General features: G+C 44.9%; 1 protein-coding gene and 1 long non-coding RNA gene across 2 annotated transcripts in view; one reads left to right on the forward strand and one right to left on the reverse strand.

The window, feature by feature from the left end:
• Nucleotides 1-23282, forward strand: part of RASSF6 (Ras association domain family member 6) — a 208548-nt gene that overhangs the window by 133994 nt on the left and 51272 nt on the right. The window contains exon 5 of the mRNA XM_069230302.1: nucleotides 7259-7356. Within this exon, the coding sequence (XP_069086403.1) occupies nucleotides 7259-7356 (98 nt within the window). The remainder of the gene's footprint in view (nucleotides 1-7258; nucleotides 7357-23282) is intronic.
• The window catches only part of LOC138291215 (uncharacterized), a 60778-nt gene that overhangs the window by 14805 nt on the left and 22691 nt on the right, over nucleotides 1-23282 (reverse strand). The gene's annotated exons all lie outside the window — the stretch shown is intronic.

The following is a 23282-nucleotide window of genomic DNA, read 5'->3' on the forward strand; positions in this document are numbered from 1 at the left end:
GGTGTTTCCCTTTACTACCAGGGGCTTCACCCTGGTGTCACGTTTGTGTTGCATTATTTTCAGGTGCCCCCAATGGTGATTCGCTGGGTCCACGAACGAGGGCCCTCAGAGTCAATTTTCCAGGGCCCCAGGTCGGGGGGCCTCGCCCGCTTCGTTCCCGGCCCCCGATCTGGTAGCCGGCGCTCCGCTTTCCCTCTTCCCGCGGGGAGCCAGAGGCACGCACAGCTCACCTCGGTGCGGCGGGGTCAGCCGGTTCTGGTCCTCCTCGGGGGCCCGTGGTTCCTGGATGATGACTCCGGCGCGTAAGGCTGGAGATCTAGCACCGAGCGCGGTGCAGGCTGCGCTTTCCCCTCGCTCTATGCTTGCGACAGGGGCGCATGGAAGATGGCGGCCCCATCTTACGATCTGTCATGAAACCTCCTCTCACTGATTCGGGGCCCACAAACAAGACTCCAAGATGCCGGATCTCATGTTGAAGCGGCCGGGGGGGGGGGTGTCTCCACACCTTCCGCTTCTAGCTGTTGCGATTTGGGGCAGATTTTGACGTCACAATCCCGAGGACGAGGAGAGTAGAGCGGAAGCCTCACGAAGAGGCTGAAATCCCAATGGCGTTGGGCCACGCCCGCCCTTGAAGAGTATGTTACATGATCAGTTTCATTGGCGTTGACTTGAAATACATAATTCTCTTTGTCTTCATCATTGGGTTTGACTACATGTACAGTTTTACTTTACTTTTTTGACCTCTACACACACTGGCAGAGTGCCCTTTCTTATTGCACCTTCTACACATACTTATTAGTATTAATCTTAATATTAATCTTAAAGTTAATTCAGATTCCTTTATGTCTTTAATACAAGCTGCAGTGTGTTTGTAAGAAATTGGGTTACTGGTTGATGGGGGAGAAGCCCTACTCAAGCAGCAACCAAAATCCTTGTCAGGGTGAAGTCATAAGCAAACCCCAAATTCAAATTTGCTTAATGCTCTGGCAGCTTGACACAAACACAGTCAGGCTCACTGCAGAGGCAATGTGTGAAGTATGTATGCAACAATTTAAACAGTAATAACATGAAATACAACACAAGAAAAATCCCACACCCATTTAGAAAAATCAAGTACAATTTAATAAATAATTAAGGACAAAATGAAAAAATCCAATCAGTACAACCGGAGATATGTATTTTAAAGATTTAATTGTAAATAGTGCCAAAAATCACAAAACGCCACCTGTGGTTATCTGCTCATGCCAGACTGGGACAAAGTGACAAGTTCAGGCTGATCACAATGCAGCGTGGGTCGGCTACAGGGACCCACGTAGGCCCACTGAACAAAAGTACCTTAAATCCTAGTTGCGGAGAGATGTGGAGTCCTGTGTTGAGGATGCGTTGTGCAACATCTATACCTTGAAGCTGTGATGCAAGGTCCTGCTGTATTGAAGTGCATACCATAGATGACTGGGTTGTGATGCAAAGCCCTGTGTCAGGATGTGTTGCACAGCTGCTGGTTCCGAAAGAGCAACACGCTTTGTGATGCGGAGTCATGCGCCATCATCAAGAAAGTCATTGAGGAGGAGCTTACCATGCGAAGGCCTGTGTTGAGGATGCATTATGCAGCGGTGGTTCCTGGAGGGCTGTGATGTGAAGTACTGCCCCGGGGATGGGTCATACAGCAGTCCTGATGCAGAGTTTGAAGAGGCGGTGAGTCGCGCAGCGGCTCCAATGCAGAGTCTTGGTGAGGTGATGCGTCGAGCAGTGGCTCTGATGTGTCCTCCTGGTACCACAGTTGGACTGGCAGAATACCTTCCCACCCACTTCCAAGAGTTCAGGACTGGGGTGGGACCACATAGGAGGGTAGAGCTCACAGCTGGCAGAGTCCACGTGCTGAGTTGAAGATGGAGGAAGCCTGTTCTGTCCCTCAGGCTTCTGATCAGGAGGCCATTCAACTAGCTCTTGGAGTCATTCTGGTGGTCCTGGTTTCTAGTGCAGTCCTTCTCACTCAGACAGGAGGACATCAGGGCAGCACACATGGGCAGCAGAGTGGCATTTCTTCTTGCAGCATAGCATCAAAGAAGTCCTTCTTTAGAGTCTTCCGCAGGTCCACATGTGTATTGAAGAGTTGGGATCTGATGTCCTAAATTTATATCTGGCTTCCACTTTGAAGTAAGAGAAGCTTCTAAAGGATGCCACATCCTGAGGTGCTTGAAATTCCATGCAACCCTGCCCTTGCCCCAGATTGTCTGGGGGTCACAACAGACTAATGTTGCACCTTTTTGTGAAATATATCCAAGTGTGGTAGGTAACAGCTCCTCCTCCTAGTCAACTCAGAGTGTCCCCTCCTGCCAACACGTTGCTTTTCTTTGTCTCACTGTCTGGGAGCAATACACACAGAACAACTGCGAACTACACTTAGTCATGTAACCCAGATTACTGGTAGCGGGCACAAAATGTTTGGGGCATAAAAATGACAGCTTTCTAAAAGTGACATTTTCAGAATTGTGACAAAAAATCCGACTTTACCATTAAAGAGTGCTTTTAATTAGAAATCTTCAGACATCAAACTTGAACTGTCTACCTGCTCCCAATTTAAAGTTATCACTTATTAAGTGTAATACTGTAGCCCAATGTTATCCCATGGGAGAGGTAGGTGTTGCAGTAATGAAAAACAGGTTTAGGAGTGTTTTACTACCAGGACATGTAAAACTTAAAAGTATATGCCCAGCTTGTCAAATTTACTGCACTCTTCTCTCTGACCTGTTCAGGGCCTACCCTGGGGTGACATATCTATTGAAAGGAAGGTTTGGGCCTGGCAAAAGGTTGCCAGCATCTAATTTATAGGCCTTGGGTGCATGTAGAACCACATAAATAGGAACTAACAAATAAACTGAAGATGCCAATTGGATGTAAGCCAATTCTACAATGATTAAAAGAGAGAGCAGATTAACTTTAGCACTGATTAGCAGTGGTAAAGTGTACATAGTCCTAAGGGCAACAAAACTGAGATGAGCTAAAACAGGAGGGGTAGGCAAAACCTCTTGGGCAGGACCACCCTAAGGCAAACAGGTCTAACAGTGTTCAATAATTTAGCTATTCCAACAGTTTCAGATAAGTCAGGACTTTGAGAAAAGAGTTGCTCTTGTACTGTTCGATAATTTGTGCATCTAACTAGTTGGTCCAAAATTACTCATAGCAGGCAAACCCCTAGGAGCAGCAATGTAACTTGCACCACTTTCATTGTTTCCTTATGACTTTTCAAAAAATGGTGTCTCTTCAACACTACATTACTTTTTTCTGAAACATTTTCTTCTAGTTTCTTATAGGCAAGCTGATAAACATCTATTTGTATTTCTTCGCAAACTTCATCAAAGATAACATGTTCAGATAAATCTTCAGGAATGTTTCTGCCATGTATGCAACTGTCACAAAGCAAAAAATGTTGTTTATGTTGAGGAAAAAACATTGCCCGCCTCCCCCCCGCATCCGCCCCTTTCGCTAGAGGTACTAAGTAAGACTCAAACAACCTAACCCACTGTTTCCATGTTGGCATTGGTTTTCCCGTTTCATTCAAGAATAGAGGAGGTAGAGACATGCTAGTAGTGGACATATTGATGAATTACTTTAATGCAATCAGTAGAATGTAAGAAGGGAAAAATTATCTGGTGATTGTGCCCAAGTAATGTAGCATTGAAAATCATATAGGTTAAATAGTTTAGATAAAACAACTTATACAGCCCATTATAACATGTGGAGTTGTTAAAAAAAACTGTGATAGCTAGGTAACTCTGTATACACGTATGACATTCAGCAATATATGTCCAAAGAAGATTTCTCTCAATTGCATTTGTAGAGTTCCACAAGTATGCCTAAAATGCAAACAAATGGTGCAGTTCATTTGGTATCAAACAAATAAGATCTACTAAAGTACCATTCAATTTGTGCAGTTCACCTCCATTCACAGCTGGGTATGTGAAGAGGTACTTAAGACATATGCTCACTATTATCAATTCACCTGCCCCTTACTCCAGTTGAAGAATAAAATATCCACTGCCTTTTGCAAAGCTCCTCTGCAAACATAGCAAGGGCAGGGAGATAACTCTGAACAAATAAAGGCTCCTGTGAAGTTAGAGGAACCATTCACCACCCTGCCTGCAGAACCAAGGTGGCAGTACATTGATTATTGAGATGGTTGAAACACTTCCCACGCTGGAAAGAAAGGCGGCAACCCACTCCCTGCTCAACCTGCAAAAGCAAGTCGAGGCAGTCCTTAATTTCTTTAGGTGATCCAAGCTCTCCCCACTCAGATGAAAAAGGCATGCTAACCCAAGGCAAATGATACTCCAAACACTTAAGGCAGTCTAAGTCCTTCCCACAATGCAGTGGAAGCTGGGCAGAGATCAATAGTCAGGTCCGTGAGGCCTGAGGCAACTGCATCGCCCTCAAAGGGGACAGTATTATGGAGGGCTCTGACATGCTAATGGGAAAGCAGGCAGAAGGATCTAACACTATGATCCACCTAGCATCAGGTAACTACCCCGCTCTCATTGGAGATACTATGTAGAAAGGTTCCGATGTACATGTTGTGCAGCTTCTTCTCAGTCCTTATTGGAGTGTATTTGCTCTAGTATACTATGTTGATTACCTCCGATGTTTTAGATAGAATATGTTTGTATGCAGTTATTATAGCCCAACTATACATGATTTTCTTAACAGTACAGTCTGGGATTTCCATTCTGGCACATAGTAGCAATACCAGAAATCTAGGGAACATTTTAAAAGAGGAACAAAATGGGTAAAAATTAACAATTTACTTTAGGTGGCAATGCATAACTGTTAAAGCCATGATCCCAAAGACTGCACCTCCTACGCCACTCTCTTCTGTCTTATCATCCAAAGCCTCTCTTTGGGATGTTGCCGTCCTGATATTGTTTGACTATGCAGTCGGGGGAAAAGAAACCACAGGCATTGTTAATCATGGTATTTGGGACCTGGAGCGGTTGGCCTAATATTCTTTCACAGATGTCCAGGCCCCAGATTTCTATGCCTTAACTCCTTCGCTTCAGGCCTATTCTCCCTCAGGTGCCAGACCTTCTTTTGGCTATTATTTGCTCTTAGACCCTCATAACTTTTTGTCCACATAAGCTACCCACGCCAAATTTGCGTCCTTCTCTTCCAACATCCTATGGATTCTACAGGTACCCAGACTATGTGGGTTTTCCTGAAGGAGACCAAGAAATGAGCCAAAATACAGTGAAAATGTCGTTGTTTTTAATAAAAAATGGGGAAAAAGGGCTGCAGAAGAAGGCTTGTGATTTTTTCTCTGAAAATGGCATCAACAAAGGGTTTGCGGTGCTAGAATCACTATCTTCCCAGCCAAATAGCAAGTTAGCAAGTCAAAATTAGCAATAGACAAAAAAGAAAAGCTTGATTGTAAAAGGCATATTCTGGCACTTTTGTAATACAAGTACCCAAATGACAAGGCATGCATTTCTTAGGACATCTATATCTAATTTAAATGCACTGATTACATTTTCCTTAAATCAAATTAACTTTCTTCTGAGCTGCCTAACGTCAAGCCAGTATCATTATCAGGGATTTACAGTGGAGGAGAAAGACACGAGGGCCAAGATTTACGTACCTCTCACATAATGCAGCGCATAACCCAAAGTTGCTGCACTGCGTTTTTGTGACAGGGAGAGAGCAGGAAAGTGCCACATGGCACTTTTCTCCTCTTTCTCAAGCACTGGTGCACAATCAGGCTGCCGAGCTCCACACATGCACTTTCGCACCTTGGTGCAAGTTTGTTTGCCTAAGTCTAGCATAGGTTTTGCGCTGGAAGGCTACTCTTCCAGTACAAAATACTATGCCTAAACAAATAGTAATTTTTTTTCCCCTTTGTATGTGTTCTTAACAGTGTAGCACAAATGCAAAGTTGGAATAAAAGAGACATAAAAGAATTTCTCCTTTTAATACCTACTACTGTTAGCATATTGGGTTTTTCCATCATAGACCATGGATGGTTGCACTGGAACACTCACACCCATGGGATGCCCCCTTGACACAGAGTAGCATAAAGCAGCCCTTCACCATGGTTTGCATTACTTTTTCTTACAAACCAATGTAAATAACAATTTGCGTTGGATTGTAAATCCCAAAAAAGATTTTGTGTCAGCTCTGCATTACAAAATGAAGGCAAACATGGCTTAAAAACTTTTGGAAATCCAGACTGACGTTAAAATGAGCTCAAAGGGTCTGAAGTCTGTCCTGCAAGCTTCAAATTTCACCAGAGGTAAAAAACAAACCAGGAGGGTTCAAGGCCAAAATATCTGTGCTTGCAAAATCGGAACATGGGGTTTCATACATATATTTGTTTATTAATATACTTGATGTTTCATCTCTAGCCACAACTGAATGAACTTGAACCTACTTCGGAATGTCTTGTGTGAAAATTGTGAGTACTGAATGCAGTATGATGAATGTTCCATGTTTCTGCCACCTATAGGTTGTCCCTTTTCTCCAGCCAAATGAGCTACTGCCTTGAAACCTCTCACTGCCAAGCCCGAACCACCCTCCCAAAAATGTACACAATTCTTCATCATTCCAGGCCCCTAATATGCATAGCACTTGTTTGTTTCTTGGCTAGAATAATGATCAATAGGTACCAGTACATGCATATATAGCATGTCAGTTGTTTTTTTGAAATGATGTTGATATCAAGAAATAAGCAAGAAAAATCCACATAAGATGATAATGGCCCAATCATTTTAAAGACTAGATACTTCATTTATTATTCTTTATGTTAAGTGCCTCCTAGATTGTTTTGTCTAAATAACATGTTATGTCTTTAGTTAGCATGTTAGGGAGTTGCAGCCACTGCCGCTGATTATTGGATCTGTGCTCCTTATGGACTATAGCAACAGCAAAAGCTGTGATTTGGTCTAAGTTGACAAGAAATAAGTAGACAATCATCAGGCACCCACTCACTCATGCTTTTTCATCCAGGGACAAAGAGGGACATATCCATGGATCTTGCCTGACAAGCTCACACAGGTGCAGCAACAGATAGAGGATGTACTACGTCTACCCTCCTGTAATGTTCAGATCTTGGTGCCAACAAGAGGTGGTTTGAGCGTTATGGGGCTTTAAGCATATTCTTGATTAAAAATCAATACAATTATACTGGATTCATTTTGGTTTCATAAGAGTGAGTTGGATATAAGTCTTTCAAATCAACCTTTTTATAATTACATCCTTTTTTTTTTTCCAGTGGAATGATACGGTGGGGAGAATTTGATGATTTATATCGCATAAGTGAGACAGAAGAGACTTCAAGCAATACAGAGGATGAAATATGTATTAACAAAGGTAGGTGCGATATATCTCCTTATCTTTGACAAAACTTGGAAACTAAATGCCTGATTTAGAGTTTGGCGAAGGGGTTACTCCATCACAAATGTGACAGATATCTCGGCCGCCATATTACAAGTTCCATAGGCTATAATGGAATTGTAATATGGCAGGGGGGATATCCATCACGTTTGTGACGGAGTAACCCCATCCGCCAAACTCTAAATCAAGCCCTAATTTATTTAACTAGAGTGAGTGTGGCTTTAGTTGTGATATGAGAAGCAGCTAAGAAGATCACACACAGTCAAGACAATCATGTTCCTAATAATCATTTTTGTGAGGAATCCCATGTTTACCTTGAGTAGCTTGGCACAATTAGAAAGATCTTCCTTAGGGAGAACTGCATGTGCTACATTCACAGCAATGTTAAAACAACATTACGGTTAAGAAACAAAGTAGGTTTAATTCCATTTTAGTAAGTAAGAACAGAATGTAAAAAATAAAATCACAAATGTAATGAATCTGATGTAGGGACCAGTAAGTAATAAAAATGATTGGTATTTTCTTTAGTCAAAAGGAATTGTTGGAAGTTAAAAATTAAGCATACCAAGGAGTTCGTATGGTTCACAAAACTAGCATCAGGCTAGAGCAGTGCATTCACTTTCAACACTTTTAAAAGTAATTTCCTTTGCTTACAGCAGATATCCTTATTTCAGTAGTAGTTGATGAAAGACATTTTCCAAATCCTTCAAGGCTGTTTCCAAACCTTCTTGATTAGTGTTCAAAAAGTACTCTTTGACAAATGGCCAAGGGTTCAAGTTGGAGAAAGTTTACTCTCACTTTTCCTATTCCATAGCCAAAAAGCCAATTACCTGTAGGCCTTCTGGCTTCCTTCCAGGCAGATGTAACTCTTTCTGTTCTTAGGATCTTCCACACTTTATCATGCCCAGAGAAAGAAGTTCCAAAATGGCGGACATTCTTCTGCTGGTCAGGTACTCTGCCCCTTTGTCTTTGAAGGGTCAGCAAAATACTACTGTGATTGGCCCTCAGAGAAGCCTTACAGTTCCAGAGATTCAAGAGAAAGCAAGAGACACCCCAAATAGTCCTTCAGCATGCATGTGGGGAGTTCTGCCAATTTACAGTGGCAGTCTTTAACATTTTCCTGTGCCAGTGATCTGTTCTACTTCAGAGTCCTTCAAGAAATGTTTTTACCATGAACCAATCTGTGATGAATAAAATTTGCTAAGCAAGCTCAGCTTGATTCCTTGTCTTCTCCATACAGTCTTTAATAGCACTGTGATCCACTTCCTGGATCCCTTATTACGGAAACTAGCCTGCAATGCCTTATCTTTTAGTTGCCCAAAATGGGAGAGCTGTCTGTGGCCTAGATTTTGCTCTGTCTTGTATCTAATCCTTCCTAAAACCAGCCCACTGTAGCCCTTGCTGGATCTCAGCTACCTCTTCCCCATCATTAACGGGTCTGCTAAGTTTGCAGTGGCCTCTCACCTCAATGGAGGTTGGTGTAAGAGATCCTTGTGGCAAGCAGAAGAGATTTATGTGTAATAGGAAGACCTTTAACCAGGAAAATCATTGGTCGGAGGCAATTGCTCTCTTCTCCCAGAAAAAAATAAGGTTTGAAAATATTTAATAATCTTTGAGCCACAAGGGCCATAATAGACTGGCTTCTTTGAGAACAGAAAATGTGAAAACTTATAAGAGTCACCTTAGCATTTCTTAAAATTAATATGAATTGTAACTAAGAATGTTTATTTTAGTTATTTAAACATACATGTATTTTGTAACTGGGATTAGCAAAAAAGAGTCTTTAGAAAACGTCATACTTTTAAAAGCGTGCCCCACTCATGTGCAAGATAATATTTATGTTCAAGTTACCTTTATTAAATAGAAGTGTATACACTGTTTACATTTTAGATTTATTCACTGTGCAACATGGCTTAATTTTTCCCACATTCTCAACTGATTGCACAGTGTTAAAATAAGCATCTAATTTTGAAAAACAGTCTGTTTTTACTTCTGACATTTAAGACCAGTGTGGGGTTCTACGTTGCTCTTGTTAAGCTCCAGTTTATTAGGTGTGCTCCAGATGTGAGCGTTTCAGTTTGAAGAACCTTTATTCTATTTTAAGAAAAATCATGAAAGTTAATTCATAAAATACATGACACATGAAACAATGAAATACAATTCCAGGGAGCATGATAACATACTTACACAATGTACAGTTTTTAAATATCAAATACATAAAATAACAATTACATAAAAGACAAGGGAACCCACCAGCAACCAACAGTTCTAGTATCGAAAGCCTTTAAGAGTCCATCTGACTTATCAGACATAGAACATTGAAACACAATACTTAAAGACAGTTATTCTTCTATACATTTATATGCTGTAACCCCCACCGTTAAAAAAGAACTAACTCTAAAGTACACATCTGCATTATCTAGAAGGTCCAGTTAAGCAACAAAACTCTATACTGCTCAACACTAAATGCCTTTAAAAAGGTTTCAAAAATAAATCGAAGTGCATCCTAAAAGACGTACAAAAAAACAGATGTGAGAGGGAAATGCTTCCCTTCAGGAGCATTTAAGCAGTCTAAAACGTTCATACCGTCTTCACACAAGATTTGCAGGATTACTAAATATCTCAATCAAGTAACAAAAACTGTTTCTGTCGTTATGAAAGATCACATGCAATGTGGGACCACCTTAGTAGGCCCAAGTAGACAAAAGGGAATCAATATCAGCTATCAAAAGTCCACAAATCACAAGATTTCAAAGGAAACATGGCAAAAGGGTGATGCCAATTTTTTTTGTGCCTGCAACTTTGGATCCTGAAGAGGTTTGTTTATAGCTTTGAAAACTGAATACATTAAGCTCAGAGGGCAACTGCAAGACTGATCACCTGTCCTTCTATGATCAATCCATCTGCAGGCAGAAAAGTCATGGCAATCACCTCAGCAACTAGCAAAACTATGACCTATAGGTCTTAGGGTACCCTGCCAATTGTCATAAAAGACAGAGTGATTGTCAAAGAGATCAGCTAATCCCTGACAATGTAAGACTTCAGATTTCACACCTACCATAGTCCCTTCTCTCCACAGACAACTCATTCCTCTTCACCTCAAGTTAATTAAGGGAAAACAGAATCCATGCACAACATCAACTACCTGACCTCAACCTGGATGTTCTCTGCATCACAGAAACCTGTGAGAAGAGGGTTCATCCATACCAATTGAGACTTTTCCTTAAAAGCTACCTAACCTGTTGAGAAACATCCAGAAGAACAAATGCAATGAGAGACTAGTGGTAAAGTTCCAAAGCTCAAAGATTTTTAGTGTAGGAAAATACCCCCTTTTCAGTGGTCACTCACACATTTTGCTATGTCTTATTGCTGGTTTTTGGACTCTGCATTCTGGGACACTGATGTCCAGTGCCCAGTGTATATGCTGTAACCAGTAAAAACATGTTGAATTTGTGCACATCTAACAAGAATATATAACTTACCTATAGTTCTTGTTATATAGTATTATATAGTACAAAGTGTCAAAGGTGGACTTTAGTATCCACTATGTCACCGAGTACAGCTGTCACCGGGCAGCTGAATAGCAATGTTGATGAGATGTGAAAACTGCTCCCAGAGCAGGACAAAGGCTTTTGGTGTAGGAAGGTATTTCCGTTCCTCTGGCAGGATGACCATCTACTCTGTGCCCAGGAACTTGATTAACTTCAAAGAGGCCTGCCATGCCACAGGCAAATGCTAGCGGACACCTGGATATGCCCCTTCTGTGTTCCCCCAATAGGACAGGCACCAATCCAAGTGGGAGAGGATCTTTTTGCAGAAATGGTTTGAAGTCACCACAGAGGAGAGGTTGCTCATTTCCCACGGCCCACCTCTGGGGTGGGTGTGTAGGCTCTGCACAGGTGTAGAAGGGTTTTTTGATCCTGGATTCGAGCTAAGAGTGGTACTGTTGGATTGTTTGCAGTAGGGGCACACCAAAACTGCTCCCACAGGGCGGCTCTATTGGAGCTGTTTGTATGTTCAGTTAAAAGACGTTTTCTGGTTGATGTGCCGTCTTGAACTCTAGGTTTGAAGAGTTAGGTCTGAAAGAGTAAGGTTCCTAATCTAATTTAGCAAATGGGAAGAATCTGTGAATAAATTATTTTGAGTAGGTATGTGAATACTCTAAACAGAAGTCTTAAGTGAGGAAATTCAGCAGAAGGTTTTTTTAGTTTGATGGCCCTGAAGAAGCAGCAAAACACACATTGGCTGCAATCACCATTTCTCATTAGGGTGTATTTTGTGCAATGTAATTTAGAAACCTCATACACCCCAAAGTGGAGTCACATTATGACTTGGGGTGGACTACCAACCAACCCAAGTATTAACCCACTCTCCCACAACTAGCTTCGAAGAATATTTTTCATTTGAGTGTGAATCCTTATTTACAAGCTGCTCACCCACACCAACTTTATCCACCTCTTCATTCTCCGCTGATGACCCCACACAACTCTGTTTTTCCATATGTTCTCTTGGGTTCTATTTTGAATATCAAAAGTGACCACTCAATCTTTTATTCTTGGGAGAGGTTGTCAAAGATTTTTCAGATGTGCAATTTTGTATGACAAGTTATTTGTGCAGATTAGTAATTTTAATGATGTATGTGACCATAACAAATGAATTGATGTGTAGAAGAACATGATTCTATGGGCTAATGTTGAAAAATGTTTCATACTGGGCTGTAAATCTCCATGGTACAGTTGTAGAGGAAGCAATCATAAGATTTATCTTACCCTATGAAATGGGCTAGTGGTAAGAGCCTTTTATAAGGAAATTGTTTTTGATTTGCCACTGCACTCTAACCATGACCATGCATTGCAGATTTTACAGTTTTATTATTTAATAGGCAGAAATATGTATAAAACACCTGTTTTTGAGGGATCGAGAGCAACTTCTCATTTTCCTCCCAGGGCTCTGTTTGAGTTTTCTGAGACTTTCTTTCTCACTACGATACTCTCAGTACTCTTCATGAGTTGGCACTTGAAGTGTAGAGGTACTTTTATTTAGTAACTAGGGTTCTGTTTTGATTTATGATTGTGTATATTTGTATTCTGGGTCTTTATGACAAAATTATGCATTACTGTGTGATGTTTTATTAACAACTCTGTATTAAATTTTTTAAACTTAACTTCAATCTAAAACTTAGGGGGTCATTCTGACCCTGGCGGCCGGTGGCCGCCAGGGCCACCGACCACGGGAGCACCGCCAACAGGCTGGCGGTGCTCCCGAGGGCATTCTGACCGCGGCGGTTCAGCCGCGGTCAGAAAGGGTAAACCGGCGGTCTCCCGCCGGTTTACCACTGCCCGTTGGAACCCTCCAAGGCGGCGCAGCTTGCTGCGCCGCCGAGGGGATTCTGACACCCCCTACCGCCATCCTGTTCCTGGCGGTTCGCCCGCCAGGAACAGGATGGCGGTAGGGGGTGTCACGGGGCCCCTGTAAGAGGGCCCCGCTTGTATTTCACTGTCTGCTTAGCAGACAGTGAAATATGCGACGGGTGCAGTAGCACCCGTCGCACCTTCCTACTCCGCCGGCTCGATTACGAGCCGGCTTCATCGTGGGAAGGACGGTTTCCCCTGGGCTGGCGGGCGGCCTTTTGGAGGCCGCCCGCCAGCCCAGGGGAAACCTCAAAATACCCACCGCGGTCTTCCGACCGCGGTACGGTATTTTGGCGGCTCCCGCCGGGCGCGCGGTGACCGCGCACGGCGGGAGTCAGAATGACCCCCTTAGTCCTTGAGTGGTCCCTGTTTCTAATTATAAATTTACTCTGCTAAGTTTCGGGTGTTGATGGGAAGGTGGTCTCTTACTTCTAGATCAATGAGATAGATTCATGGGACTGAACTGGCTAAGGTAAAATTTGGGTTCTTTCGATATTGGGGTTCAGAAGATTATTGGGGGTTGGCTCACGTAATCTTGTCACTAATGTAAAAACACACAACTAACATCCACTAGTTACCGAGTCTACATACTGTGGGTCATATTCTTTTGCAGTCATAGCCTCAAATAGATTAATCAGGAAATTACCCAATCACCTCTTGCAATCAGCACATCATCAACTTTGACATACACCTCCACATTGCGCCTTCTCTCTAGCGTTCTGCACAACCCCAGTTACCAGTTCATTATTCTTTCTCGATTTTGACTTCCTTCCAATATAACTGTCTGCTACCTGGTCACTGGCCCCACTGATGTCTGCCGATCAGCTCCTCCTGTCTCTCTCCAAGACTTTCCTCAGAAGCCATGTGAAGCTAACGACACCATTGCAAGGCTCAATTGGATGTCAAGTTACAAAAGAGGAAAAATAGGACCCTTGAAATACACTAAAGGAACTGGAAAAGTGAGCTCCAGTGAAAATACAAACTCTATAAAGTAACTATCATGAAATCCAAGAAACACACACTTTTGATGCATCACATCAAACCAATGATCTCTTCAAAATCATTGCAATGCTTACTGCACCACCCACACTGTGAAACTGCAAATGGTAGATCAATTCTTCCAGAAAATATATCAGTCTTGAAATTCTCTTCTCATCAAAATTTTCCTTGGCCAAATAAGTTGACTACGTCTATTGGAAAGTGGATTATTGGTAAGGCCAGGTAAGTACCTATGCTTAGAAATAGGCCACTAACCCCCACTAGGCCCAGTCAGGTTTCAATGAATTAATCCCAGCTCAACCCTTGGTAGCTTGGCAACGAGCGACAAGGCTCAATTTAAGAGACGTGTGTAAAGCATTTAAAAATCACAAAACAGTAAATAAGTAGAACTCAAAACACAGTAGAAATACAACACCAATTTATAAAAAATAAAATGACACCAAAATGATTAACATAGGATAAGGGGAACCGGAGATATGATTTTGTAAAGAATTAATCTTTTCTAGCTCATAGAAACGATTAGTGCCAATCTGGTCATCTGGTCGCACTAGACCGGAGCAAAGTAAAAGTTTGGATGGAGCTCTGCTTGGCTATAACCAGCGGGAGGCATTGGTCAAAAGTTTAACTTCTGACTTAGTCTTTTTCTTGAAGTTTTTCTTTGGAGTCCACCTCGGATACGCTGTACGGGAAGTTCCGGTCAACTTTTTACGTTCGAAATTTGTCACTTTTTGGAGCTTTTTCCTTTCGACGGGGGGTCAACCCTCCACAGCAAGGCAATTTCGATGTGAGGTCATTGGATCACCTTTCTAGGAGCCCCCAGTGAAATCCTGGAAGTCTGGGGCTCCGAAGCTTTTCAACAGGATGAATCTGCAAGTCAGGCCGCATCGCGGTTGAGGTAAGCCAGCTTCACTCACCACGGCGGGTCGGTCCCTTTATGGAGCTTTTTTCCAAAAGTTCTCCAAACCTCTGGATCTTCTTTCTTCCAGAAGGTCTTTGAAGGTCCTTTAGGAGTCCACAGCTCCCCCCAGGGTTCCAGAAGCTCTGAGTTTCTCATAGAGGGTTTGTACGCCAACTCCCTGAATACACCTGGTTCAAATCCAAAAATGACTACGAGCCACTGGTCAGTTCCCTCAGGTTTTGATGCAGGGGACTCTGGTCACCTGTATCAAGCAGGGAGTCCCTTATTGGTACAGTTGAAGACAGGCAAATCCTTTTAGTGGTGAAGCTCAAGTGTGCAGCTGCTGCAGTCCTTCAGAGTGCAGTGTTCATGTACAGGTCAGGGGACTATCAGGGCAGTCCTTCTTCTTCTGACGTTCTTTGTAGGGATCTGAGGTTTATGGTGCAGCTCTGCCAAATGTTTCCTTGCTCCTGAGGTAAAAAACGGTGGGGGTGGGGGGGCAACTGTCCAATCACAGACCGGCAACTACCCTCTTGGGTGACCACTTCCTGGGAATTGTGGCAAAAATCAATACCCAGGAGCAACATTCCTTAAAAATCAAAAACGTCAGAATTTAGGAGGTTAGATCTGGCTGCGCCCACCCACTGGTGTGGCTAAAAATCCTTAACAGACCCCTCTCCTGCCCTCTCCTAATCTAATCAAGAGGGCACCTGGTTGTTTGGGTTTGTAGGAAACTAAGGAGGTCCTGAGTTGCTCCAAATGTCCCTCCCTCCTTTGAAGACCAGTTTGGCTACTCTCCCCCCATCCTGTTCCACCATCTGCTGAGGCAGATCTCCTCCAGCAGGCTCTTCCTTTGTGTTCAGCCCAGGCCACTTCACACCTCATAAAGGCAGCCTGGCCAGGTTGCCAGAGGCTGGCCCATCAGAGAAGGGCACTTCAGAGGTGAAACTGTTAACTTTTAGGAAGACTTCTAAAACTCTTTCCCTGAACGAGTTCTATTAAACCCATCCAATGGCAAGTTGTTGCATTTATTATAAGACTCAGTTTGAGACCAACCTTGCCATATCTAGCTCCTTTGGAGACTTTATTAATTAAAATAAAGCCTCCCCATTTTAGCCCATGGAGCTTATTCACTACAATGAGGGAAAAACTAGTTTGGCTATTTTTCTTCGCCAGGGTTTAGAAATCATATTATATAAGCTTCCTGCTTATAGTTACACTGCACCCATCCATGGGGGCACGTACGGCACAACTTAGCGGTGACTTATATGTAAAAATACGGTAGTTTAAGACTTTCGATGTACTTTTAATTCCAAAGTCGAATTTGCATATACCTATAACTTAAAAGCAGCCAGCAAGACAGGCCTGCCTTTAAAATGCCCCTGGGAACCTCCGCAGTGCACCAGTGGGGGCACTACCTATGCTGGGGTCTCTTAACCTGCATGCCCTACCATATACTAGGGATTTATAGGTAGGTTGACATAGCCGACATAGCCAGTTATAATTAGCCTAATCTGCATACTAATTTTACACAGAGCCAGGCCCTGGGACTGGTTAGCAGTACCAAGGGCACCATCAGAGTCAGAAAAACACCAGCAAAAAGTGAAAAATGGGGGCAAAAAGTTAGGGGGCTTCTGCAATTAGCCCAGTTTTCTCACACAAGCCCTCCCCCAGCCCACAGGCCCAGGAGTCTTCCTGGCTTGTCAGGCGAGGAAGACAATGAGGAAAACTGTCTGTCCCTTTGCAGGGCCTACTCTGCCTTACATCCTCCTGTCATGGTGACTCCCTTTGGGTAGTAAAACCATCCCAACAGTAAAAGAACACATTTTAAACTAACTTCCCTCTAGGGTGGTCTTCCTCTTCTCCCTCTGCCAACTTGGGTAGTGAGGTGCCTACCTCCCCTATCCCTAACTTTGCTAGGGCATCACCTAGCTTACCCAAATAGGTCACCCAACACTTGAGCAAACCCACCATGACCTACAGGGTCAAGGGGCCTACTTTGCTTTTAACCCTAGGGTCTGCCTCCCAGGCCAAGTGCAGTGCTGCCATGAAAGCCAGCACACAGCAGAGGCTACTGACAGCTGTCAGAACCCAGAACCACACCCTAAGCTCTCCACTGACAGGTGGGTGAGCTGCTTTAGGGGCCACTGTGGGGTCCTGGCACCCCTCTTGCTGTTTAGAGTGGGGGGCTACCAAAATAAATGTTCAGGGGCTTCTGCAATCAGCCCAGTTTTCTCACAACATCCCTGTGCCAACTTAGATGAATCCCACCTTCAAAACTACTCTGAGAAAATGAGGCTCATTCAGTGTGCCTTCCATAAAAGAAACAACTAACGAATCACCATCACCTATTTAACAGCTGATCTGTGTTCACACATCTTCTCCTCCAAGCATCCACTGTTGCCATATCATCCAACCAAATGATATCGTACATCAAGACAGTACTAGAGAAGTAAGTTCTTGATTAGTAAAACTCAGCAAACTACAGGCCAGCAACAAAAGGGCCATGTATGGGAAGAATCATTGAAAAGGAAGCGTTCATTTAAATCTCTGATATCCTGAAACAAAGCATAGTCCTATCAGACTGGTTTCCTTCCTGAGGCTAAAAATGAATTTGCACTAATATCAACCTAGGATGACCTCAAGAACATTATAGATTCTTAATGCACCACCACATGTTTTCCCCTAACTTCTTACCTTCTGACATCCAGTTTTTGCTGAATGTGTTTTTGCTGGACTCATGCCTGCTCACTTTCCCACTGCTAACCAGTTCTAGAGTGCTTGTGCTCTCTCCTTAAAACATGTTAAATTGGCTTCTACCCAATGGGCATATTTAATTTACTTGTAAGTCCCTAGTAAGGTGGCACTAACTGTCCCCAGGGCTTGTAAATTAAATGCTACTTATGGACCTGCAGCACTGATTCTGCTGCCCACTTAAGGAGCACTTTAAACATGTCTCAGGTCTGCCATTGAAGCCTGAGTGTGCATTTTGTAGGGGGCATTTCACCCTGGCAAAATAAATCTTTTGCCAGGCCCAAAACTTCTATTTTAATACATATAAGTCACCCCTAGCATAGGCCCTGGACAGCCCAGAAGGCAGGGCGCAATGTATTTAAAAAGGTAGGGCATGTACTTTTAAGTTTTACATGCGCTGGTAGTGAAACGCTCATTTTGACTACTGCAAGGTCTACCTCTTCCATAGGATAGCATTGGAGTTACCTTGTTACATTTTATAAGTGTAATTTCCAAATGGGAACAGTTAACCAGTGTCAGGAGCAATTTCCTCAGGAGAAGTACCCTCCAATGCCCACCTTCTGGCAGCACCAACTCTGCAACTATATTAGTTATCAGAGGTCTGGAGTGGCTGGATGAGGGGAAGGGTACTGCGGGGAGGAAGCCCTGTGACAATAATGAGGACTGTGAAATCAGGTGTCATATACTATATGGCTTGATATACTTTCAACAGGAAATGATTGTATGAACCTACTCTCACCTGTTGGATTTATGATGAATGAACTGGATCTGTAGTTTGTTGGATTACTTTCCAATACCGGGTAATCTAGGATTGTTGAGGGAATTTGCTTTCTATTCTTATTTTCCCAAGAATATACATTCTTATATTCATGTAACTTAAAAGTTCAGATACTGTATTAATCTTTAAACAAATTATGCAGGATTCCTTAAAATAGCACTTGGGCCCTCATTATGACTTTGGTGGTAAATCCCACTTACCGCCACGCTGATGGCCGCCAACTTACTGCCGCTGCACCGGATATCCGTTCAGCATATTATGACACACGCACACCAATCCATGAGTATTCAGCCACATACACAAATCTGCCACACAAAAGGTCAGTGATAAACTGGTGGTATCAAAACCCACACCGTTACGCCAAGAGAACTACACCCACCACATTATGACCCATGAATCACCACAGCGGACATTCAACGGCAGTAAACCATTGGCGGTACATACCGTCAAACTCACAATGGACACCCACATACAAAGCAACACCTCATTGGACAATTCAAACAACACACACCTGACACCACTATAAAACACACACCCACATTACACACAAGCCTTTACAAACAACAATTACTGTCAGGAGATTGACACCAATATCACTGACACAACTAGAGCCACATGCTATTCCCACCTATACACCACTCACGCACTACACATCACACACCCCAACATATTACCCAACACACCCTCACCAACACATGTCACAAAACACCCATGGCACCACAAAGACACCCTCATTTCACAGAGGAGGAGCTAAGGGTCATGGTGGAGGAAATTGTCAGGGCAGAGCCACAGCTGTTTGGAGCACAGGTGCAGCAGATATCTATAGCTAGGAAGATGGAGCTATGGCAGAGAATCATGGGCAGGGTCAACGCCGTGGGACAGCACCCAAGAACCAGGGATGACATCAGGAAGAGGTGGAACGACCAATGGGGGAAGGTACATTCCATTGCAGCAAGACACCAGCTTGCGATCCAGAGGACTGGCGGTGGACCTCCACCTCCTCCCCCACAACTCACAGCATGGGAGGAGCAAGTCTTGGCAATACTGCATCCTGAGGGCCTGGCCGGAGTCGGAGGAGGACTGGACTCTGGTAAGTAAACTCTCTACTATTATCACCCCCCTATCTGCATGCCATCACATACCCTCACACTTACTCCCATTACTCCACCACTTCCCACACACCCCACCATCACATCTCACTCATCCCAATGCCAAGCCCTGCATGCTGTACCAATGCATGGACACCACTCACAGCCCTGCATGGGCACTCATCACTAAAGCGTGCACACTATAGAGAATAAATTATCCCACCATACACTAACAAACACAAGTGAAAGCTGCCAGGGCAAATCCAACCAAAGAGGGGAAGCCACGGATGTACAATATGTCAGACACAGAAACCATAGCACATCATTTACATCCCCACAGGTACCCCAGCCGAAGTCAGCGGAGAAGAGGTGCCAACACTATCCAGTCCCCCAACTAAAGAGGCCCACAGTGATCTACCTGGCCCATCAGGGACCGCTGGACAGCCGGTTACCCAGGCCCAGTCACACACCACCACAGCACATCCGGACACAGCACCCACCCAGCGTACCCATACCTCTGTCCCCAGGACACGTCAGTCAGCACCTCTACAGGAACCCCAGGGCACACCTCGCCCCCAAGACAATCAGGGACCTGGGGCCAGTGGCAGTGGGCACACGGTTCAGGGGACAGAGGCACAGGCCAACAGGGACACTGGGAGGACTGCTTTGCGCCAGGGAGAGGACAGGACCAGGGAACCGACTCTCCAGAAGGCACTCTCTGAGATCCTGGGAGCCTATCAACATTCCTAGGAGTATATGTCAGGTCACTAACATCTGCAAAATGAATTGCCAGAGGAGACAGTAAGTGGGCATAGAAGTTGAAAATATAGCATGCCATTGCCACACAATTAAAACAAAAGTCATTGAAATGTGAAGTAACACTGTCCTACCTGTGTGTCATTGAAAGTATTGTCGGATCACATATGTTCTGTTGTCCTCATCCTTATCCTCTGCCTCCTCATCCTCACTGTCCACAGGGCCTACTGCTGCCACACGGGCATCTCCAGCCTCCTCCTCCTGCAGGAATGGGACATGGCGTCTGAGGGCCAGGTTATGCAATATGCAGCATGCCACTGCTATCTGGCAAACCTTCTTTGGTGAGTAACACAGGGATCCACCTGTTAGATGGAGGCTCCAGAACCTGGCCTTCAGGAGGCCAAAGGGCCTTTCAATTATCCTTCTGGTTCCCCCATCTGCTTCATTATAACGTTCTTCTCCCCTTGTCCTTGCATTCCTCACATGGGTCAGCAGCCATGATAGGTTTGGGTAACCAGAGTCACCTGCAAATATTGACGTACAATATTTAGCCACACACTATCCTATATGGCCCACACCATACACCAACGTATACTGGGTGGGAACCAGGGATCACCTATTAGCCACACCCTGTGCCTCTGTATTTGGGCCATCACTTTTGGGATGCTGCTATTCCTTAGGACAAAGGCATCATACACCAACCCAGGATACTTAGCATTGACTTGGTAGATGTACTGGTCCACAAGGCACACAATCTGCACATTCATAGAGTGGAAACTCTTACGATTCCTGAACACCTGTTCATTCTGCTGGGCGGGGGGACAAATAAATATGTGTTCCATCAATCGCACCAGTTATGTTGGGGATATGTCCCATTGCATAAAACTCGGCCTTCACTGTGGCCAAATCTTCAACCTGGGGGAAAACAATGTAGCTGCACATGTGTTTTATCAGGGCAGACAACACTCTTGTCAACACTATTGAGAACATTGGCTGTGACATTGCTGCTGCCAAGCCCATTGTCACTTGGAAAGAACCAGTTGCCAGGAAATGGAGTACAGATAGCACTTGCACAAGAGGGGGATCCCAGTGGGGTGACGGATAGCAGAAATCAGGTCAGGCTCCAATTGGGCAAACAGCTCTGTGATTGTGGCCCTGTCAAGTATATAGGTGGGAATAATGTGCCTGTTCTCCAGTGTTGTCAAGTCCAAAGGGGGTCTGTACACAGGGATATGTCTCATCTCCTATTCATCCGCAGCGGTAGGAATCTATGAGACAAAAGAGTGAGGATCCGGTCACAAACTTAACAATGGAGCTACAACAGTACTTTGCATACTGTAAACATGTAATGGGTCATTGTGATTTGTCCAGTATATGCTAATATCTCCTGTGACGCAGCATTATTCCAGGGCCTGCACCCCAACCCTGAAATGGCATCCACCTGTCCTGTGTGGAGGGACAGGTGGAAGTGAGTTAATTCCGCTGACATTTTGCACCGTTGCTGGAGGCAGTCGTGAACCGCCATGCAAATCCTCATTGGCTAACATTGGGCCCTATGCGTTAGAGTGGTCAATGGTGATCTACGCCGGCGGTGACGGTATGCTCTGCCGCAGACGTGACCGCCATTTTCTATCTGATTCCTCACTTGTTACTTAACCTTCCATAGGAGAGGACCTACACTGCATGTGCTGCTATGACCTGTGTCTGGAACCTACTAGGGCCCGTCGGTGTGACCGGGAAAAGGGCCCCAGCCTTCAGTTCTGAGGAATTCGAGCGACTGGTGGATGGGGTCCTATGCCAGTACGGACTGCTGTATGTGCCTCCAGACCAACAGGTGAGTACACTGTGAGACCCAGGCATGTGGCATAAATGCATGGAGTTGTGTGTGTGAAGGCCTCATGTAAGGGGTGAGGGTGGATATCCTCTTGGCGGTGTACAGGTTGTGTGCTGGGCCATGTATGTGTAAATGGTGATGGGAAGGGGTATGCTGGGCCACATGTGTAACAGGCAGGACTGTTTGTCTAATTCTATTTTCCTGTGTGTATTGCCTCTGCAGGTCAGCGCCCATCAAAAGAAGGGTATATGGCGTGCCATCGCCAAGGAAGTGCGGACCCTAGGGGTCTATGGCAGGTGGAGCACCCACTGTCACAAACTGTGGGAGGACCTGAGACGCTGGGCACGGAAGACAGCGGAGGCCCAGCTGAGAATGGCCTCCCAACGAGAAAGGGGTACCCGTCGATCCTGGACCCCCCCCCCGATGGCCTGCATACTGGCGGTGGCCTATCCTGAGCTGGATGGGCGCTTGAGGGCATCATAGCAGCCACAAGGGTGTGAGTACAGTGCCCATCATTACAACTTACGCATGGTAGGGTGGTATCCAGGTGAGGGATGTGTGTCAGTGGGTGCCCCCAGGCGAGGCCTGACATTGCAGCGTAGGTCCCCTGGTGGCTAGGGTTCAGAAGGGAAAATCTTGCTACCTAGCTCATAGGCATCCACTACTGGTCAGGGCTGCGTGGGTCCCAGGTTTGCTGCATTTGGAGGTGTGTGCCCCTCCCCATGCCTTGGTGGCTAACTATTTCTCTGTTAGTGCAATGCATATTGCTTAGGCCTGTTCCCTGTGTGTGATGGCGCTGTGTATGCCAACGGTGGTGTTGGTGCAGTCATCGACCCAGTGTATCCTTTGTCTCTTTCTCCTCCCTTTTTGTTTTGTCATCCTGTCCTCATGTGCATTAGCATCATCTGACAGAGGAGCAGAGATACTGCCGACGGAGGGAGCTGCATTCCACAGGACCCAGAAGGCAGAGTCCACCGACGCTGAGGGCACCAGTGGGGCGGAGAGTAAGGGGATTACCACGGCATAGACTGGAGGGGACAGTTCAGACACAGATACCTCCTCCGATAGAAGCTCCCTGGTGGTGGCGGACACTTCCGTGACCAGCCCAGCTACAAGTACAGACGCCACCCCTTACCAGCACCACCCTCCCAGCAGCCCCTCAGTGAGCTGCCCGTGCCCGCTCACCCAGGAGGGTGGGCATCTCCTTTGTCCCAGGCACCTCAGGCTGTGCCCCAGTTAGCCCTGCTGCCCTGAGAGAGGAAGCTATTGAGCTCCTGAGATCCATCTCTGTAGGGCAGTCAACCCTTGTGAATGCCATTTAGGGGCTGGCAGCCCAGATGCAACAATCAAATGCATTCCGGGAGGGCATTCACACTGGATTGTC

This window comes from Pleurodeles waltl, chromosome 1_1 (assembly GCF_031143425.1).
Source record: "Pleurodeles waltl isolate 20211129_DDA chromosome 1_1, aPleWal1.hap1.20221129, whole genome shotgun sequence".
Lineage (NCBI taxonomy): Eukaryota > Metazoa > Chordata > Amphibia > Caudata > Salamandridae > Pleurodeles > Pleurodeles waltl.